We start from the raw sequence: 19,343 nt of genomic DNA on the forward strand, positions 1-19,343 counted from the left end.
CTTAAAATACTGACATTCAAGCTGCAGTCCTGGCACATGCAGATCAGCTCGGTTTGTCTACATACTTGTGTACATGCACGTGTTGTTAAAACATGTCTTCTGATCTTTAATTGCGTTATTGACTGACTTAACGTGCAAACAAGAATCAGTTTAATGTTGATACTTGGGTCAATAAACCATCTGTGTTTAACTTCAGTGTGAGAAAGACATGACGACAAATATGATTAGCTTATGTTATTGATGTGCTGAGTCATCACAGCCCGTCGCGATATAACCTTTGTGGTTGAAAACGACGTTTAAACACCAAATAAAGAAAGAAAGAAAGAAAGTCATCACAGGGTGCAGCGGATCTGGACATACAGATAGACACACATACAAACACTATTTGTCTCTCTCTACACGTCTCATCGAGTCTCTCTCTCTCTCTCTCTCTCTCTCTCTCTCTCTTTCTCTCTCTCTCTTTCTCTCTCTTTCTCTCTCTCTCTTTCTCTCTCTCTCTTTCTCTCTCTCTGTCTCTGTCTCTCACTCTTTCTCTCTGTCTCTGTCTCTCTCTCTTTCTCTCTCTCTCTCTCTCTCTCTCTCCCTCCTCTTTCTCTCTCTTCTCTATCTCTCTCTCTCTCTCTTTCTCTCCCCCTGCTCTCCCCCTGCTCTCTCTCTCTCTCTCTCTCTCTCTCTCTCGCCCCCTCTTCCCCTGCTCTTTCTCTCTCCCTCTTCCCCTGCTCTCTCTCTCTCTTTCTTTCTCTCTCACTCTCTCTCTCTCTCTCTCTCTCTCTCTCGCTCCCTCTCCTCCTGCTCTTTCTCTCTCCCTCTTCCCCTGCTCTCTCTCTTTCTTTCTCTCTCTCTCTCTCTCTCTCTCTCTCCCTGCTCCCTCTCTCTCTCCCTCTTTTCCCCTGCTCTCTCTTTCTCTCCCTCCCCCTCCCTCTCTCCCCCTTCTCCCTCTTCCCTCCTCTCTGTCCACCCCCCCCTCCCACAACCCCTATCCTTCCATCTCCTTTCCCGTTTCAGCAGGCAAGAGCTCTTTTTCAATCATCAGCCAGGGAAATGGGGAGGCAATTCTGTCAGAGCCGTAACACATAACACTGAACGCTTGCTGGCAGCAAATGACGTGACGCGCTGATGAGATGGCAAGTCGTCTTTCACTTGCTGTGATGCAATGCTAAACACAGATGAAAGACGGAGCGACGTTTTTTGAGAACGATTCCAACCGTGAGGAGAAGAAAACCCGAGTGAACAGGGGTAAAAAAAGGAAAGAGAGAGAGAGGCAGAGACAGAGAGACAGAGACAGAGAGAGAGACAGAGAGAGAGAGAGAGACAGAGAGAGAGAGTGGTGTAGAAAGGGTGGTGTAGAGAGAGGAAGGGGAGACCCCGAGAGAGACCCCGAGAGATAGATCCCGAGAGTGAGACCCCGAGAAAGATAGAAAGATAGAGAGAACGAACGAACGCGATCGAGAGAGATGGGGGGGGGGGGGGGGAATGTGGGTCCCATATTAAATGTTGCAAGCACAAAATCGAGTTGAACTCCCCCCCCCCCCACCCCCCTTCCATTTCATCTCTTATCCCTCCCCCGTCTTTCTTGATGACGAACGTGCACAAATCACTTTAACCAAATGTAATGACGATTACTGTGTGTGTGTGTGTGTGTGTGTGTGTGTGCGCGCGCGTATGTATCCTACGATGGAGGTGCGAACGAGGCTGGGGAGGGGGGCGGGGGTTTAGAGTGTGTGTCTATGCATGTTTGCGCGCCCCTTAATATTTACACAACACCCAAAACCTCCCATTCACCTAAAACACAACCATACATCTCTCGCGCGAAACATTTTACACTGACACCATCTGCATCAAAGCACAACACACAAAGCAAAAAACCCGCAAAGCAAACCAGCTCAGACAGACACGAACATTGGCAGTGACATTTGCAGCAAACAGACAAACCTCACACAATCTAACCCTCTATTCTCTCAAAAGCTCTGCACCTTCTGTTCAGCACTACCAAAACCGTTTTGCAAACAAGCGAAAAACTGCTTCGCTCTTTCTCTGTTCCACCGCACGCTTCAGGCAAGTAGTAGATCTATTTTGTCTCAATGCGCCTGGAAGTGGGTCTGTCAAAACAAATCTTGTCGATGCGAAAAACAGCACGCATCTTTTCTTTTCCCCCTCCTGCACCGTTTGTTAGCAGGTAGAGATAAATACGCGGCTCACACTCCGACTCCACGTGACTTTGTACATACACGTCTTCCCATCGAATACCATCGTGTGTCAAGGATCACACACAGGGAGAGGGGCAGAGAGACAGAGCGTGGGGTTGGGTGTTTTGAGGAGGGGGGTAGGTCGTAATGGTGGTGGTGGTGGTGGTTGTGTTCATATGCGTAGAAACAGAGTACCGCAAAATATAGTTCCATTGTTTATTTCATTTTCAGTTGCAAGACTAGTGGTTCTACAAGGGAAAGATTTTCATATTTCTGATCCCGGGAACGCAGAAGAAGAAGATATTTCGGATCCCAGGATATAATAGTAAAACAAAAGGTGAAAAAAGTCTTCATCAAGTGTGTATGGATCATGCTCCGAGATGATAGGCCCCGGACAGCACAGATTAAATACTTACGTCCCCAAGGCACAATTATAGTAACGTTTACATACTCCCGTGAAACCTCACCCAAACGCCAAACTCATCAAATGCATAATCCCCCCCCCCCCCCACCCCTCCCTGCAAAATATATTATATATATATATGTGATAAGAAGTCGTGACTCGTATGCTCGTTGTGATAACGTCACCAGCTGGCCTTCGGTCGCGCTCGTATTTGCTTCACGCACTTATTATAACTCACTGAAATGTTTCTTGTACATTTTGCACTGCATAGATTTGGGAGTGGGACAGAAGTGCTTTGATATTTATACCATCTTCTCGATGGCATTATAGTGAGGACAGTACAGGTCTTTTGCTTTATCTGTTTTTGACAGAGCAAAATGATTCTTCAAGGAAAGATTTTTTTTAACGGTAAACATACGCTTAAAAAAAATGCAGTCGGCGCAGGTATGCTGGCGGGTTTTTCCCTCCCAAAAACACTGAAACAAACTGTCAAGCTTTAGCACTTTAACCTCATGTTACTCGACATCAGAGTCACTTCCATTACAGCTTTGAAAAAGAGAGAGAGAGAGAGAGAGAGAGAGAGAGAGAGAGAGAGAGAGAGAGAGAGAGAGAGAGAGAGAGAGAGAGAGAGAGAGAGAAAATTGAACTTTATTTAACAAGGATTAAGATTTAAGGCTACATATTAATTAAAAAATTAAAAATTAAAAAGTTAAAAAGTTAACCAACTTAAAGAGAGAGAGAGAGAGAGAGAAACAAAGAGAGAGACAGAGACAGAGAGACTGAGACAGGGAGACACAAACAGCGAGAGCGAGAGAGAGAGAGAGGGAGAGAGAGCAAAGGAAGGGAAGTAACTGCGAAAATATCTCCCCCACTTATTGATTCTCTCTCTCTCTCTCTCTCTCTCTCTCTCTCTATCGCTCTCTCTTCTCTCTCTCTGTCTCTCTCTGTCTTAGTCTCTCTCTCTCTCTCTGCAAGATTTTTCACGATATTTTGTGCTCTATAATTGATAAACACGCACCACTACGTCAGCATAGAGTGAAACATCCCCAGCTCCCCCCTTGGTTAACCTCAGACATTATCGAGGCTATGGCGATGCGTGATCATTTCAAAGAGCGCAACATGAAAACAGAATATAAACTACAAAAAAATAAAGTGTTGGACACAGTGAGACAAGCAAAGACTGAATATTTTAATAAACTAATTTCTGGAAAAAAGGATACAGCTACAATCTGGCAAGCAGTGAATGAAATTCTTGATAAATCTAGGAAGGGATCAACCAATTCTCATTCACAAATATCTCCAAATGACTTCAACAAACACTTCATTTCGCTAGCAGACAACCTAAAATCTTGTCTCAAGCAAAATGATTCCCTTGATACGGATGATTGTCTTGAAAAATTAAAAACATTCTGTGAACAAAAGTTGACTCAAACTGACACATTTTCTATTCCTCCAATCTCAGTGCACGAGGTAGGAAAACTGGTAGAACAAATGGCGAATAAGAAGTCAATGGGTCCAGACAAGATTCCAGTCAAGTTGCTAAAACTTGCTTTACCTTACATTGTCGATTCCCTAACTTATGTTTATAACCTAAGCATACAACAAAATGTGTTCCCTTCTATTTTAAAGTGTGCAAAGGTATTACCACTTCCAAAAACTAAGGATCTTACAGACCCAAACAACTTTAGACCTATTTCCCTCTTACCTGTTCTATCTAAACCCTTAGAAAAGCACATACAAAAACACCTACTGGCATATATGGAACAAATGAATCTGTTTCATTCTTTTCAGTCTGGATTCCGCTCAAAGCATTCCTGCCACACCGCCTTAAGCTCTTTATGCGAGACTTGGCTGTCAGCAATAAACAAAGCAGAAATAACGGGAGCGTTGTTTCTGGACTTTAAGAAAGCCTTTGACCTAGTAGATCACTCACTTCTACTGACAAAACTAAAGTGCTATTTAAAAGACGACTCCGCCTGTGCCTTTTTTGAATCGTATCTTTCAAAACGGAAACAGTATGTATCCATTAACTGTAAAACTTCGTCAAACGAGATTGTCAGGAGTGGTGTCCCTCAAGGGTCTGTATTAGGACCTATCTTGTTCTGTATTTATATAAATGACTTACCCCTTCATGTGTCCGATGAAAAAGTTAGATGTGAGTTCTTCGCGGATGACTCTTCTGTTCACACCAGTCAAAAATCTTTGGAATCCGTCAACTCTTCTCTTCAAACAAGTGTGGATGAAATCACTGAGTGATGCGTTTCTAATGCAATGATCATTCATCCGATTAAAACAAAGAGTATGGTGATAACCACGAGACAAAAACACCAGTTAAGTCCTTTACTATTACAACTGTCAGTTGGTTCAACTCAAGTGCAGCAAGTTAAGGAACATAGACTATTAGGTGTTACCATTGATCAAGAGTTGAAATGGCAAACTCATTTGAGTAATATTTGCAAAGTAGTATCAAAGAATTTGTACCTGTTATCAAAATTAAGGCATTACGCCGATTCTGAAGCACTCAAAATGTTCTATTACGCCCACATAATGCCTCATATAAACTTCGCTTCGACACTTTGGGATAACTGCAGTGATGTTCATTTAAAAAGACTCAATTCCCTGCATCGCCGAGCTGCAAAACTTATTCTGCATGATTTGAATAGGTCCACGGATGAAAAGCTAAAGCTCCTAAATTTCCTCCCCTTGAAAGATCAGTTGACGTTAAACAAGGCTGTGTTCATGTATAAAATTCTAAATGACGACTGTCCTAAATATTTGCAATCACATTTCAAACATGCCACAAAAAGATATGGGTCCCAAAAAATCATCCCTCCTATACCTCGCATAGACCTCTACAAATCGAGCCTAGCCTTCTCGGGAGCTTTTCTCTGGAACTCCTTCCCCCAACAGATAAGAAATGCAACTTCAGTGAAATTGTTTAAGAGACAGTCCCGTTCACACATCATTCGTGAATGAAATGTCTTGTTCGATTGTTATTTTGTTGAACATTTTGTACTAGTGTTAACGGATGTGTAGCTCATCTGAGCAACTTAATTCTCAAAATGAAAGGCTTAACTATGTCAATGTAATTTTGTAATTTTTGAGTTCTCCTTATATAATTCCGTAACTGCATATAGTATTGCAATTCATACAATGTATTTCTATATCTTATATGATTGAATTTTTATTTGTTATGTTCGTCTGTCTTTATGTGTTGTATAAAGGACAGGTTGGAAGAATAGGCTTTGCCTAAAACCTTTATCCTTTTGTAATAAAGTTCTGAGTCTGAGTCTGAGTCTGAGTCTCTCTCTCTCTCTCTCTCAAAAGGTCTTGGGCGATTCACTGAGCTTTGAATAAGTCACAACAAATAGATATCTCGCATTTTCATCAATCACATACCCTACACACACATTCCCATCGTGTTAGATCAACGTTAGCCAACGGCGGTTAGATATGGACTTCATAAATATTCTCCCAAGCTAAGCGGCAAATCAGTGCCAGGGGCACATAAAACATCGCTGTAAAACACTTGACAGAAAGATCAACAGCACGATGCCATCATATTCAGTGTTATTAATGCGTGTCCAAATATACATTTCTTATTATTACATTTACCAGAAGGTACTCAGTCAGGCATGTGCAGTGTAAGTTTAAAACGTGATGTTCACACATGCCACAGAACACACATACATGAACGAGTTTAACACACACACAGACTCACACACACACACACACACACACACACACACACACACACACACACACACACAGTGTCCACCCAGAATTCAACATATTACAAAAAAGCAGCTTCCCCCTTACTCCCCCGCACCCCAATCTGTTCTCACTGCCAAGTCTGCCTTGAAAATCCCAAGAGATCAGAGTCACGACAGCACAAGTTGAAAGTACCACAACGCGGGGCAAATAGCGTGTTCAATATTCATTTCATCAACATCAAATCGCCGCCTGCTTCAGGCCTCCTGTCACCCGATTGCTGATTGCTGTCACTTTTTCACTTTTTTTGCACACACACGCACATACACACGCACGCACGCACGCACACAGACACACACACACACGCGCACACACACACACGCGCGCACACACACACACACACACCTTTTCCGCAACTTGACCAGAAACGGACGCTGACGCCGGGGTGGTTTCATTTAATGGAAAGGATCGATGGAACGCTTTGCGTGTTAAGAAAAGTACCTCATACAGACTCTTCCTTTGACTCGAGTGCCCCCCTCTTCACCCCGCCCTTAAACTCTTAACACACACACACACACACAAACACACACCCCACCCACCCCAATCTTCAACTCTTCTTGAGTGATGCAAACTTTAGGAGTATAAATTGTTCATTCATTTAATTAAAGTGTCAAGAAAACAGTGGGGTATTGCCTCGCTGGTGAGAAAATCATGTCTGCTAAGCTTTGGGCCATTTATCACTCCGCAAGCAGGCCCAGTCCACAAACGGTGCCATTTCCAAAAATGATTCTTCCATGAAGCTGCGTCAAATCCGCACAGGTTGTGATGTTTTGCGGAAAGTGTTTCTGAGTTGATTCCGACGGTACTTCCTCACACCAGCTACCCCCACACTTACATTGCAAAGAAAATGTAGGTATTGGACGCTACGTCATTGACAAAACAGTCAACGTTTTGCTTTGTTTATGCTTCTACATTCCTCTAACCAACCTTGTTTTGGGTGTGTTTGTGTTGTTTTTAATTTACCTTTCTATGGACAAAGAAAAAATCAAAAGCAGTTACTGGAAGCTCATACCGGAGCAAATGACTCGCACTTTTATGTCCAGAGCTAAGAAGAGTAAAGACTTGGCCAATAATGATACTAGGTTAGTCCAGAGCTAAGAAGAAACTAAACAAATAACTTGTACTTTTTTGTCAAGAGCTAAGAGTAAAATCTTGGCAAATAATGTTACTAGGTTTGTCCAGAGCTAAAAAAAAGAAACTGAACACGACGATGCAGGAAATGGCCTGGCGCTCAGAAGAAGCTAAGAAGGATGCTACAGACGCCAAGCAAGAGACAAGAAGAAGCTAAGAAGGATGCTACAGACGCCAAGCAAGAGACCAGAGGGACCCTAGGCCCATACCTGATCGATCGTCGTGCTTGTCAGCCCCTGATAGATTGAACTGTCATCCCGGGCTAAAGTAGACATCTCTCTGCTGCTTCTCTGCCCCGCCACCACTGCCCTCGGTCCACTGCTGTCCTGGTCCTATCATCTCGGGGCTTGATCCATACACACCCCACCCTTCACCTCTAACCCCTAACCTCCTTGGGGCGGGCTGAGGGTATGATCTGCCTGGATAAAAGTAAGTTTTGAGGGTTTTCTCTTCGCATAAACAGGCCATTTCCAGTACCTTATCGGTTGAATTCGGAAAATACCGGCAACGAAAGCAACAAGTTAACAGCTTTGAGACTTCTTTGGGAAAAGACAAATTTAAAGAACAAGGGAGCTAAAAAAAAGCCAAGGGAGAGAATACACGAAAACGGCTAACCTAATAGTAATATTACAAGCAACTCAAAAATAAGGTTTCATCTCCAAGGGTATACGATCAGAACGACTTCTCCCTCTCACTTCCTCTACCGTCTACGCCCCATACACCTTTCCCCTCCATATCCAGTCTCCCAAAAGACATCGAACCGGAGGCCCATCCACTCTGAACAGAAAAACTCTACAGATCCGATAGAGACAGAGTGAGAGAGGAGGAAAAATTTCTCCCCTCCTACACAGAACACCGTATCAGACGACAAACAGTCGTGAGCGTGAATGCCGAGTAATCTCCCTTTAGGCAGACACCTCTCCTGGCCACGGAGGAACAGAAGCTGGTATCTTTGCCAAACGACAATATTTTTCCGCGCGGTGTTTTCCGCTAGGGGAGGAGGGAGACCCAGGGAGGATCTTTCGAGACAGCCAACTGACAGTGAGACAGGGAGGAGGAAAAGGCAAGGGGCGAAGTAAGAGAGAGAGAGAGCAGGAAAAATCGATCAAGCTGTGTGACTTTAAAGACAAAAACACACCACAAATTAGGTCTTTGTGGCGCCACCGACAAGCTCGGGCAAGTGTGAGCGTGCATACTGAGTAGAGTCAGGCTATTTGCGTCTCAGTAAGGCAAGAACAAAGAAGAGAAGGTCGAAGGGATGTTCGAGTTAACTGGTTAATTGATTATCGAAAAAACAAACAAAAACAAAAAATTTGTTTCCGTTGAAGTGCTCTCTCTCTCTCTCTCTCTCTCTCTCTCTCTCTCTCTCTCTCTCTCTCTCTCTCTCTCTCTCTCTTCTCTCTCTCTCTCTCTCTCTCTTTGCGCGTGCCCTTCCATGTTTGTTTGTTGTGTATCCAATGATACGAAAGTGCGATGTCTGCCTGTGCGCACATCAGTAATTTCCTATGTGCACCAACCTTTGGGTTTTGAATTAAAAAAAGCAATCCAAGCACCACATTTTGCCCAAATGTCTTACCAATACCCATCGTACAATCACTTCCAAATTAAAACCAAGCAACATGAGGGTATGTGGGAGTTCAGCCCATGAACGCAGAAGAAGAAGCATCACATTTGCAAATTCCTTGACAATTATCCGTTTCAGCCTTACTAATCTCGTTTTTCTTGAAAATGCTCTCCCATAATTTACAAATTCCCTTTTACACGACCAAGCCACAAAGAAAGCAGCAACCGCCTCACAAAGAAGAAGACGAAGAAGCGAATAGCTCCCTTGTGGCGAAGCACAAATCCACTTAAAGGGCAGACAAGCCAATTTGTTGCGTTCTCTGCCCCTGATTTACAGGAGGAGAGGCAGAGCAAAGCCAGTGTCCATTTAGAAGCTGATGAGGCGATCGCCTGACGGACGTGGATACGTCACTAGATTTACGTAGAATAGAACGGAAACAGGCGACAGCGTTCGAGGACAAAGACTGGCAGATTCACGCACAGACAGATAGACTGCAAAGACGCGCGAACACACACACACACACACACACACACACACACACACACATACACCAACAACAGCAACACTGACGAGAATGTCACAGAATAATCTACTGAGAGTGAAAAATAACAGGGACTCCCAACGCATCCTTTTATTCCACAGTGTGGGTGGTTTGTTGACAGACAGACAGAGACAGACAAAAAGACAGACAGACAGAACAAGACACAGACAGACAGACCACGAGACAGGCAGACAAAGAGACAGACAGACAGAACAAGACACAGACAGACACACAGACAGAGAAAACAGACATGGACACGATGCACCTCCCACCGGACAGCCAACACCCTAACTCCAAAATGCCAAACAAAGAAGAACCAGTGTGAAAGAATTGATCTTTTGCATGAGATCATGTGGCCGCAAGCCACAGGTTGACAGAAGAGTGCCATGGAAGGGAGGTAAGCCATCTCTGACGCCACAAGAAGATTTCCCCCAGGAGCTGGGGATGAGCGAAGACTGGACTCAACAGGAAAAGAGTCTGGCATCCTTGATTCCCACAAACCAACCACTAAAATCCTCACACTTCTTGTTGTTGTTGTTGTTGTTGTTGTTGTTGTTGTTGTTGTTGTTGTTGTTGTTGGGGGTGGTGGGGGTGGTTTTGGTGGTGTTTTTTTTAACATTTAGAATAGCTGAACATAATACTCTTTACTATTCAACACTTCACTTTCCTGTCTTTGTGAACCGTCATCATCATCATCGTCGTCGTCGTCGTCGTCACACAAAAATAGGGTTTGCAAAATACACTATTTTGATTAAGAGTATTCCTAGAGTTTGATGCACAGGTTTGCACAATACGTTTTGTGCGAAGGGCACGGATGTAGTCACGCTGTCCCTTCTACGTACATTCAATCAATCAATATGAGGCTTATATCGCGCGTATTCCGTGGGTACAGTTCTAAGCGCAGGGATTTTTTTTAATTTATTCTTTTTATGCAATTTATATCGCGCACATATTCAAGGCGCAGGGATTTATTTATGCCGTGTGAGATGGAATTTTTTGTACACAACACCATTGTGCTCAGTGTTTTTAAAGGCCGCTGCATTTCGTGTTCAGAGCACCCGGGTATGACTGATAACATGGAAAAAGAACGACGTAATATCTGAGAGGCAGCTGACTGAGCATAACATATAATTTACATTGAATAATAGAGCGTTAAATGATTTTCCAGGTCAATTCTGTAAACCTTACAACCGTCAAGAGACTGACAACACCACCCAAAACCAATTCAAGCAAGAGGATGTGCTTGAGCTCAACTGCACGCAAAAACAGACAGTGCTCTGCAGAGGGATGAAAGTAACACCGCAGCAGCCTCGGATACGAGCGTCCCAGTGGTGCTATTCAGCAGCCAGCCAATACCCAGCCAAGCTGCACATCAATGTCTTCCCAGTTCCTGAGGGTCCCATTGCTTAGAGACACGCGTAAAGGATGCATGACGGAATGACGGATTTACTGCTCGCTTCTTTTCAGACGAGAGCCAAAGAGAGAGAGGGGGGAGGGGGGGGAGGGAGAGAGAGGGAGGGGGAGGGAGGGAGGGAGGGGGAGAGAGAGAGAGAGGGGGAGGGAAAGACAGAGAGAGAGACAGAGAGAGAGACAGAGATAGAGATACAGAGAGAGAGACAGAGAGACAGAGACAGTCAGAGGTGTGTGTGTGTGTGTGTGTGTGTGTGTGTGTGTGTGTGTGTGTGTGTGTGTGTGTGTGTGTGTGTGTGTGTGTGTGTGTGTGTGTGTGTGTGTGTGCGCACACAAATAAATCGACGCATGAAGCCCACCCCCGCCATTCGAGCAATGAACACTATTTTAAACACAATTGCACATAGAAACCAATGCATGGTTGGTACAAGAACAGCAATGAAAACAAAAACATTTCCAGTCCTGCCTCTCCTCAATCTCTCGCCACAACTCCAACTAAGACGTTCGTAGTCTTTCAGTTATTTATCCCTTCCTACTTTTCCGTACAATTGTCTAAAAAGAAGAACTCCAACGGAAAGTGTTTAGCAAGGGCTGACAGGGAAATGCCCCCAGTAAAATACTTCCACCCTCGTTTGTCACGCAAAAGGTAAAAAAAAACCGAGGCACAGACTACTTGCTACAGACGTGATCGATGGTCGACTTTCTGGATACTGACAAAGGAGACTTTTACAGTCAAGAATATTAAGGAAAAGGAGCTACGGCTAAAGCCTAGTAAAAACATTTTAAGATCAAACTACACAAAAATGCATGAATTTGAAATCACACTTTTATGTTTGTTTGTTTGCTTAACGCCCAGCCGACCACGAAGGGCCATATCAGGGCGGTGCTGCTTTGACATATCACGTGCGCCACACACAAGACAGAAATCGCAGCACAGGCTTCATGTCTCACCCAGTCACATTATTCTGACACAGGACCAACCAGTCCAAGCACTAACCCCATAATGCCAGACGCCAGGCGGAGCAGCCACTAGATTGCCAATTTTAAAGTCTTCACGGGTACAGTTTGGTAGAGATAATATATACAAAGGGACCACAGAAGGTGATCTTTCATGGGAGTTGTCCTCTAATCAGAGGTGTCGCACATCGCAGGTAAAAATGTGCATAGTTCGTCTCTTTTTGGACAATGTCCGGGTGATCACAGGATTAATATATATATATATATATTAGATACCACCAGTAATACTTTCAATAACTAGTTTCTTTCTAAAACAAAACTACCCCACTGAACCAGTTCCTTGTTTTCAACATTCATAATCATCGGCAAACATAAAGGCCAAGACTAAAGTCATCCCTGTTCTCATTAGGCAAAGCTTGCTGGACAATATTGTCACACTATCGATCTCTCTCTCTCTCTTCTCTGGAAATGGTCCACCTCGGAGACGCCGATAAGAGCTTCTTCGTCTTCTGGTACAAGTCATTGCTTTGCCATTATTCTGTGGGGCATCTCAGACAATGCTATCACTGAGTCCTGCTTCCGTTCCCATGGATGATTCATCTTTGACGTTGATAGAGCTGCTGTTCTTTGGGTCAAAACCATTGACTTCTCATTACTACTTCGTGGGGTTTGCCAGCTATCAGTATGACTGCTTCGAGACAATGCTCTTCGGGTCAACACGCATTGCAAAGACACTGATATCATACAGAGATACATTGCCATTCTCAATGGACATTGACTTGTCATTTCTTGTGAATATGGGCTATTTGTATCTGCACCATTTCCCCCTAACTCTCTGTTAACTAATTCTAGCATTAAAAACAGCCCCCCCCCCCCCAACAAAAAACATTTGAGCATTACTAAATCATTTTCCAAAATATTTCCGAATAGTTTTCCTGCTTTGAAATATGTTTGTTTGTTTGTTTGTTTGCTTAACCGACCACGAAGGGCCATATCAGGGTGGTGCTGCTTTGACATTTAACGTGCGCCACACACAAGACAGAAGTCGCAGCACAGGCTTCGTGTCTCACCCAGTCACATTATTCTAACACCGGACCAACCAGTCCAAGCACTAACCCCATAATGCCAGACGCCAGGCGGAGCAGCCACTAGATTGCCAATTTTAAAGTCTTAGGTATGACCCGGCCGGGGTTCGAACCCACGACCTCCCGCTCACTGGGCGGACGCCTTACCACTAGGCCACCGTGTTGCTGTTTTTGAAATATGTATCTGAAGCCCAAGAAGGATAAGAAAAGAAGCATTAATGGGTCATGCCGCTTTATTTTGTTCCACGTGACAGCATTAAAATGATGATCTAATCAACTCCTGCCCGATACCAAGAATGAACTTCTCACAGGTGAAAAACAGCTGCCAAATGCATGGTAAAACGAAGAGTAGTTGCATGAGTCAAGTAGCGAGTGCGTGAGAGGAAAGTGAAGGGTTCATTTGTAGGATACGAGCATCAGGAATGTGTTCATATGAGAGCATGACGAATACTTATGTGCTCTCTCTCTCTTTCTCTCCCTCCCTCTCCCTCTCTCTCTCTCTCTCTCTCTTTTTTTTTCTCTCTCTCTCTCCTCTCTCTCTCTCTCTCTCTCTCTCTCTCTCTCTCTCTCTCTCTCTCTCTCTCTCTCTCTCTCTCTCTCTCTCTCTCTCTCTCTCTCTCTCTCTCTCTCTCTCTCTCTCTCTCTCTCTCTCTCTCTCTCTCTCTCTTCTCTCATTTGTTTGATTGGTCACTGTACATGCAAATATTTGTTAGTTTTAGTCAAAGGCGAGTTATATTTGTCACGCTTATCTGGAGATATTTGTTTCATGTTTGTATGGTTTTCATGAATGTTTCCCTTCAGGTTACTCATCTGGCTAAATGTTCCAACACTTGTCTTTTTTCACGGTTGAAAATATTGATTTGCATGAGAGATAAAAACACACACACAAACACACTCTCACACACACACACACACACCCCCCTACCCCCCCCCCCCCCCCCGCAGCCTCCCGCGACCCCCCGCCCCATCATCGCCAACCCCACTACCCAAATGGCTTCAAGGTGACTTCACACCAAGAGAGTGTGGTGATTTCACAGACTAATGCCAGAGAAGATGCCAGACACCCAAGCCCCATTAGGCGGAGCATCAGCCTTCGACTCGTGCTCATCCTGGCAGAAAATGGAGTAAGACCACATCGGGTTAGACGGACACTAGCACTAAGGTCTTTGCAGTCTGCAGTCAGACAGACACGCGAGGCACTAGCTTCTTCTCGCAAGGAGCGAGGGTTTTAGCTGTTCATACGGGCACCGAGCAGCTCTCCACGTTCACTCTCTTTCTGTTTCTCTTTATTGAAGAAACACTGACAAACACTGAGAATGGAAGAAAGAGAGAGAGAGAGAGAGAGAGAGAGAGAGAGAGAGAGAGAGAGAGAGAGAGAGAGAGAGAGAGAGAGAGAGAGACAGACAGACAGACAGACAGACAGAGACAGAGAGACAGACAGAGAGAGACAGAGACAGAGACAGAGACAGAGAGACAGACAGACAGAGAGAGAGATACGTTCATGTTTTTTTGTATATAATAGACAGACAGAGACACAGACAGACAGACAGACAGACAGAGGGAGGGAGGGGGATGGCTTGCACAAAATTAGAAGCTGTAAATACAGTCAAAACTCTCCTACCACATATCGTCCGTAGAAAAACCACGTACACCCACACACTAACTCCCCCCCCACCCCACCCCCCCCCCACACACACACACACACACACACACACACACACCCCCACACACACACACACACCACGACAAGTGAACCACCCATCAACCCACCCACTAACCGAATCCAAAGGGGGAAAGACCGGAACGTGCTGGGAGACAAATAACAGGAGACAGTGAGCGAATCAAAGACAGAGCAAGGCAGAGAGAAACGGCAGCAAGACAAAGAGACAGCACCACAGCTTCCAACAAGCTCGGCCCAAGTCAACCCTCATCCAATAAGGGGAGACAGGAAATTTGATTTCGCTGTCCCTCCCTGTTCGACCGGCGGGAGGGGTAGGGTTGCTATCCGCTGAAAAAAAAATTACCCTGTACTCGTGTCTCTGTGTCTGTGTGTCTAGCATCCGTGGTGATATTAACCACTGTCCAATAAAGCATTGTACTCTTCTTCACGATCCTAGTATAGGGCGGTTGGTGGGGCAAAGATCTTGTGCTTTGGGAGAAGACTCAGGACTCTCAGGAATATTTATTTTAGGCTTCAGCCCATAAAAAGGGTGATACACCATAACAAACAGAAATGCATATATATGAAAATACTAGGCTGGTGTACCTTGTGTATCTAGAGAATAGAAATAAAGAGAAACGGATGAAGCTAGGGAGACGAAAATAGAGCTCCGATGATAGCATGACCCTAGTGATCCTGGCCTTGAACATGAAAGTTACTGGAACATAATTCTTCTCGTGACGACGTATTAACGAGTCAAGCACTTGGTAGGACACGATGCCGTCGGATGCAGGATGTCCGGACGGCGACACAAGAGGAAGGACATTAGCCCAAAACTGCAGTCCCCGACACTAACTGTTATAATCATCTGAATAAAAAAATTCCAAGGAAACCAGCGGAATATCAAACAATGCAGTATTTAATACCCAAAATAACAATATTTCAAACACCACCCAGTTACCCTTCCCACCAAAGAACCGTGGACAACAAAACTCCGCCAGCTGTCGCTCCCAAGCAAACGTTCTTGATAAGATCATGAGCAGTAATACAATACTGCATAAATCAACGACATTATAAACAAAGGGAAGTAATAACATAAATCAACGACTGTTTCTAAATAATGCAATGCTACACAACTACTAGCAAGAAACTATCATTTCTCCTTATACTGCATCAGACAATTAAACAAATGCGTATTCCAGCTGTCACTCAAGGGTGTATAAATGATCAATGTTATGATACCGCATAAACTAAGGAGAAACACTGAACAAAATACAATACACTGCCAGATCTCTAACAACAGTCATCCATCCCTCCCTCTTAACAAACACTTGACAATAGTCTTTCAGTCTTTGAACAAGCAGAAATGCATAATCATGTTAAGCTGAATAAACCACAGGGCTTGCGTTTGAGAAGAACTATCAGGCATTCTTAGAAGAAATATCAGGCATTCTTAGAAGAAATATCAGGCATTCTGCAGGTTAGAATATGAAAATAACGAGATCGAAATCATACTTAATAGAATGATATATATTTTTAAGACCGATGTTTTCCCTCAGAATTGCAATAAACACATATCTGACCGATTTGCATGGCAGACTGATCCGTATTTGTGACCACCAAGATTCGTACTTCTACAAAGATACCTGTTTGGCGAATTGCTAACGCGATCGCCGGACGAGGAAATAATGTACTAACAATGCCATATATATCCTCTCGATACGAAACTACCCCCTCCCCTCCTTCCCACTTTAATCAGGTAATCGTGTAGGCAAAGGGGAACAACATTCTTCCCTTCCACTTCTTCACTTCCACAGAAGGGCACAAATACTTAATAAAGCATTGCGGAGCAAAGGCTGACTGATACAATACAGTGTGAAAAAAAACCGACTTGTACAATACAAACCAGCACCCAGATCATAGTCTGAATAATACAATACAAGTTTGAAAAAAACCGACTTGTACAATACAAACCAGCACCCAAAACTCTTGTCAAAACCAAAATATCCTTGCTCTCATCTCACGTATGACAACCAAACTCTTCCTGTCTTCCCTGACTCCGTTTCCCTGAAGCGAATAGATCTTTCCCCAAGGATTTAGTAATAGCAGCTCATACGTCTCTGGTTGCTCGTTGTAGCACGGTCTGCGACAGTTATTCTTCTCCTTTTCTCAGTTTCTGCCTCCTGTCCATGAATAAAACATCAGCAGTATGCCTCTCTGGTCGTCTGTGAAATAATGCTTTCTTTTCTTTACATATTTCAACTAGGATGTTTTGTCTGTTTGTTTGTTTGCTTCTTCGTCCGTCCGTCCGTGCGTGCGCGTGAGGGGTGCTTGATGCGTCGATTCATTTTGCACTCACGCGCACACACACACACACACACACACAGTACGGTCATTCTTTCTCTCTTTCTTGCTCTCTCACTCCCCCCTCCCTCATCTCTGTGCGCGTAAAAGAATCCACCCGTGCTTTTGTGTGTGTGTATGTGTGTGTGGTTTTTGTTGTTTTGTTTTTGTTTTTTTGTTGTTTTGGTGTTGTTGGTTGTTGTTGTCGTTGTTTTTTGGGGGGGGGTTTAGGAGGCGTTGTAGTCGTAATCTCCGAATCTCATTCAGCCGGAGGAGGGGGGGGGGGGGGGGGATCTCCGTGCGAAGTTTATTAAAAATGTCCGTTCAAAGATTCCCATAAAACAGGAAAAATCGAACTGCAGCAAACTTCAAGCAAACTTAGAACAACAAACTACTACATTGGTGAAACCATTAATCGAAACAAATCAATAACCAACCACAAATGTATGTAAGCTTAGGGAAAAAAGTTCACAAATATGCAAATTACAGTCACAAAGGCCAATACACTCACCAGCCTTCACACTAAAACGTATCAAGTAGACACGCTTTATATCCGTATAAAACATACTTCACCAACACAGACCTGTCAGTTTATGTGAAACACCGATGATAAAAGTGACTGTCGGAAGCAGTTTATTGGACAAAATTCTCCTAAAGAGGTATCACAGGCCCGCCCGGGGGAACCTTTTACCGGCGCTCAAAATGTGAAGCTTAATCTCTTAAAAATTAAAGAAGCGTCCGTTCGGTGTACCTTGTCTTGTGCACCACCTCAGAGCTGTCCACACTTTTACACGGATTAAGAATAGCTTTTCACTTCGACACTGGCCAGAATCTACAGCTTTGTGCAGTTGACAATTTTGGCTAAGTAAATTTTGCGGACTGACCCAGGTTTCACTTATGAAATTAATTCAGCTAAAAAAAAACTAAAAAACATTCTAATTCCGCGCAGAATGTAGCAAGCAGCCACGGTTTCCCCGCCCTTTGGAAAATTCAGGACTAAGGGACTAAACTCCTGTTCTGCGCAGTCACAATAGGGGAGACGACCGCTTCTCTCTCTCTCTCTCTCTCTCATGTAAGCTTAGCTGAAACTCAAACTGTCTGTCTGAGCTGAGACTAAGCCTATTAAATATAAGTTCTAAAATGTGAAAAGGACTTAGCTTGCTGTCAAACACACGCAAGCACCCCCCGCCACACACACACACACACACACAGCTCAGCCGTTTATCATTGCGAATACTCCCCTCTGCTGTATTACAGGTCTGGTTAGTAGCATCGCCGACATTACCCCTGGCACTTTTCCCATCATGAGAAACTAACACCAGACGCCAGTGTAGGTACACACGGCTTGAAAGACAGATGTATGGGTCGAAGACTGTTAGAAATGTACCACACTAGACACACAAGCAGAGGAATGGAAGGAGTGGATAGGTTCCTAGGTTCTCTTAAATAAATATTATATTCACCAGTGCCATGACGACTACCACAAACACCATCAAAATAACACACAGAAACACACACACACACACAGAAACAAAGATACACACACACACACACACACACTCTCTCTCACACACCGCACACACACACACACACACACACACACACAGAAACAAAGAAACACACACACACCACACAGATTAGTACCACAGACGATACAGATACTCACAGAGAAAGTCTTATAGCGCATTAAAGTTTGTTAATAGCTTAAGAGGTCTATCACTGTAGTATCAGGACATAAAGTTTCATCAACAGTGTCCATAAGGACAGTCCGTACGGTTAAGCTCCTTGGTAGACGAACAATAAAAAGTAACGGACTCTGAAATAAAAATGTCGGGAATGGAGGGAGGAGGGGCGTCTAAAGACAACACCCACACAAGACACGGACGATTGACTTGGACGAGAATAAGACAGACCAACACGCGAGGCTTACCGTGCTCAATATGCCTGTCCTGCAGAAGATGGTCCCTGACGCTGAACGGTAGCTCCGAGGCACGGAAAAACCACTTCACCACCAGGCTCAGAGTATCACGCTTTTTCTGAAACACACATGATACATAATTATGAAACACTAATTTATATATATATATAGCACTAGCGGGTCATTCTCTGTGCATCTTCGCATAATTTCGCCAATAGGTTCAAAAGCCTGACACACACACACACACACACGTTGGCGCACACGCACGCGCGCACACGCATTCACGTGCGCACACAGGCACGACGAACACACACACACACACACACACACACACACACACACACACACACACACACTTCAAAACTGTCCGTTTC

The 19,343-nt window shown here is 44.1% G+C and overlaps 1 protein-coding gene across 1 annotated transcript in view; it reads right to left on the reverse strand.

Moving 5' to 3' along the window:
* Positions 1–19,343, reverse strand: part of LOC138977850 (arginine-glutamic acid dipeptide repeats protein-like) — a 195,617-nt gene that overhangs the window by 164,435 nt on the left and 11,839 nt on the right. Inside the window, exon 3 of the mRNA XM_070350457.1 lies at positions 18,982–19,087. Within this exon, the coding sequence (XP_070206558.1) occupies positions 18,982–19,087 (106 nt within the window). The remainder of the gene's footprint in view (positions 1–18,981; positions 19,088–19,343) is intronic.

Source organism: Littorina saxatilis, linkage group LG10, assembly GCF_037325665.1.
Source record: "Littorina saxatilis isolate snail1 linkage group LG10, US_GU_Lsax_2.0, whole genome shotgun sequence".
Taxonomy (NCBI): domain Eukaryota; kingdom Metazoa; phylum Mollusca; class Gastropoda; order Littorinimorpha; family Littorinidae; genus Littorina; species Littorina saxatilis.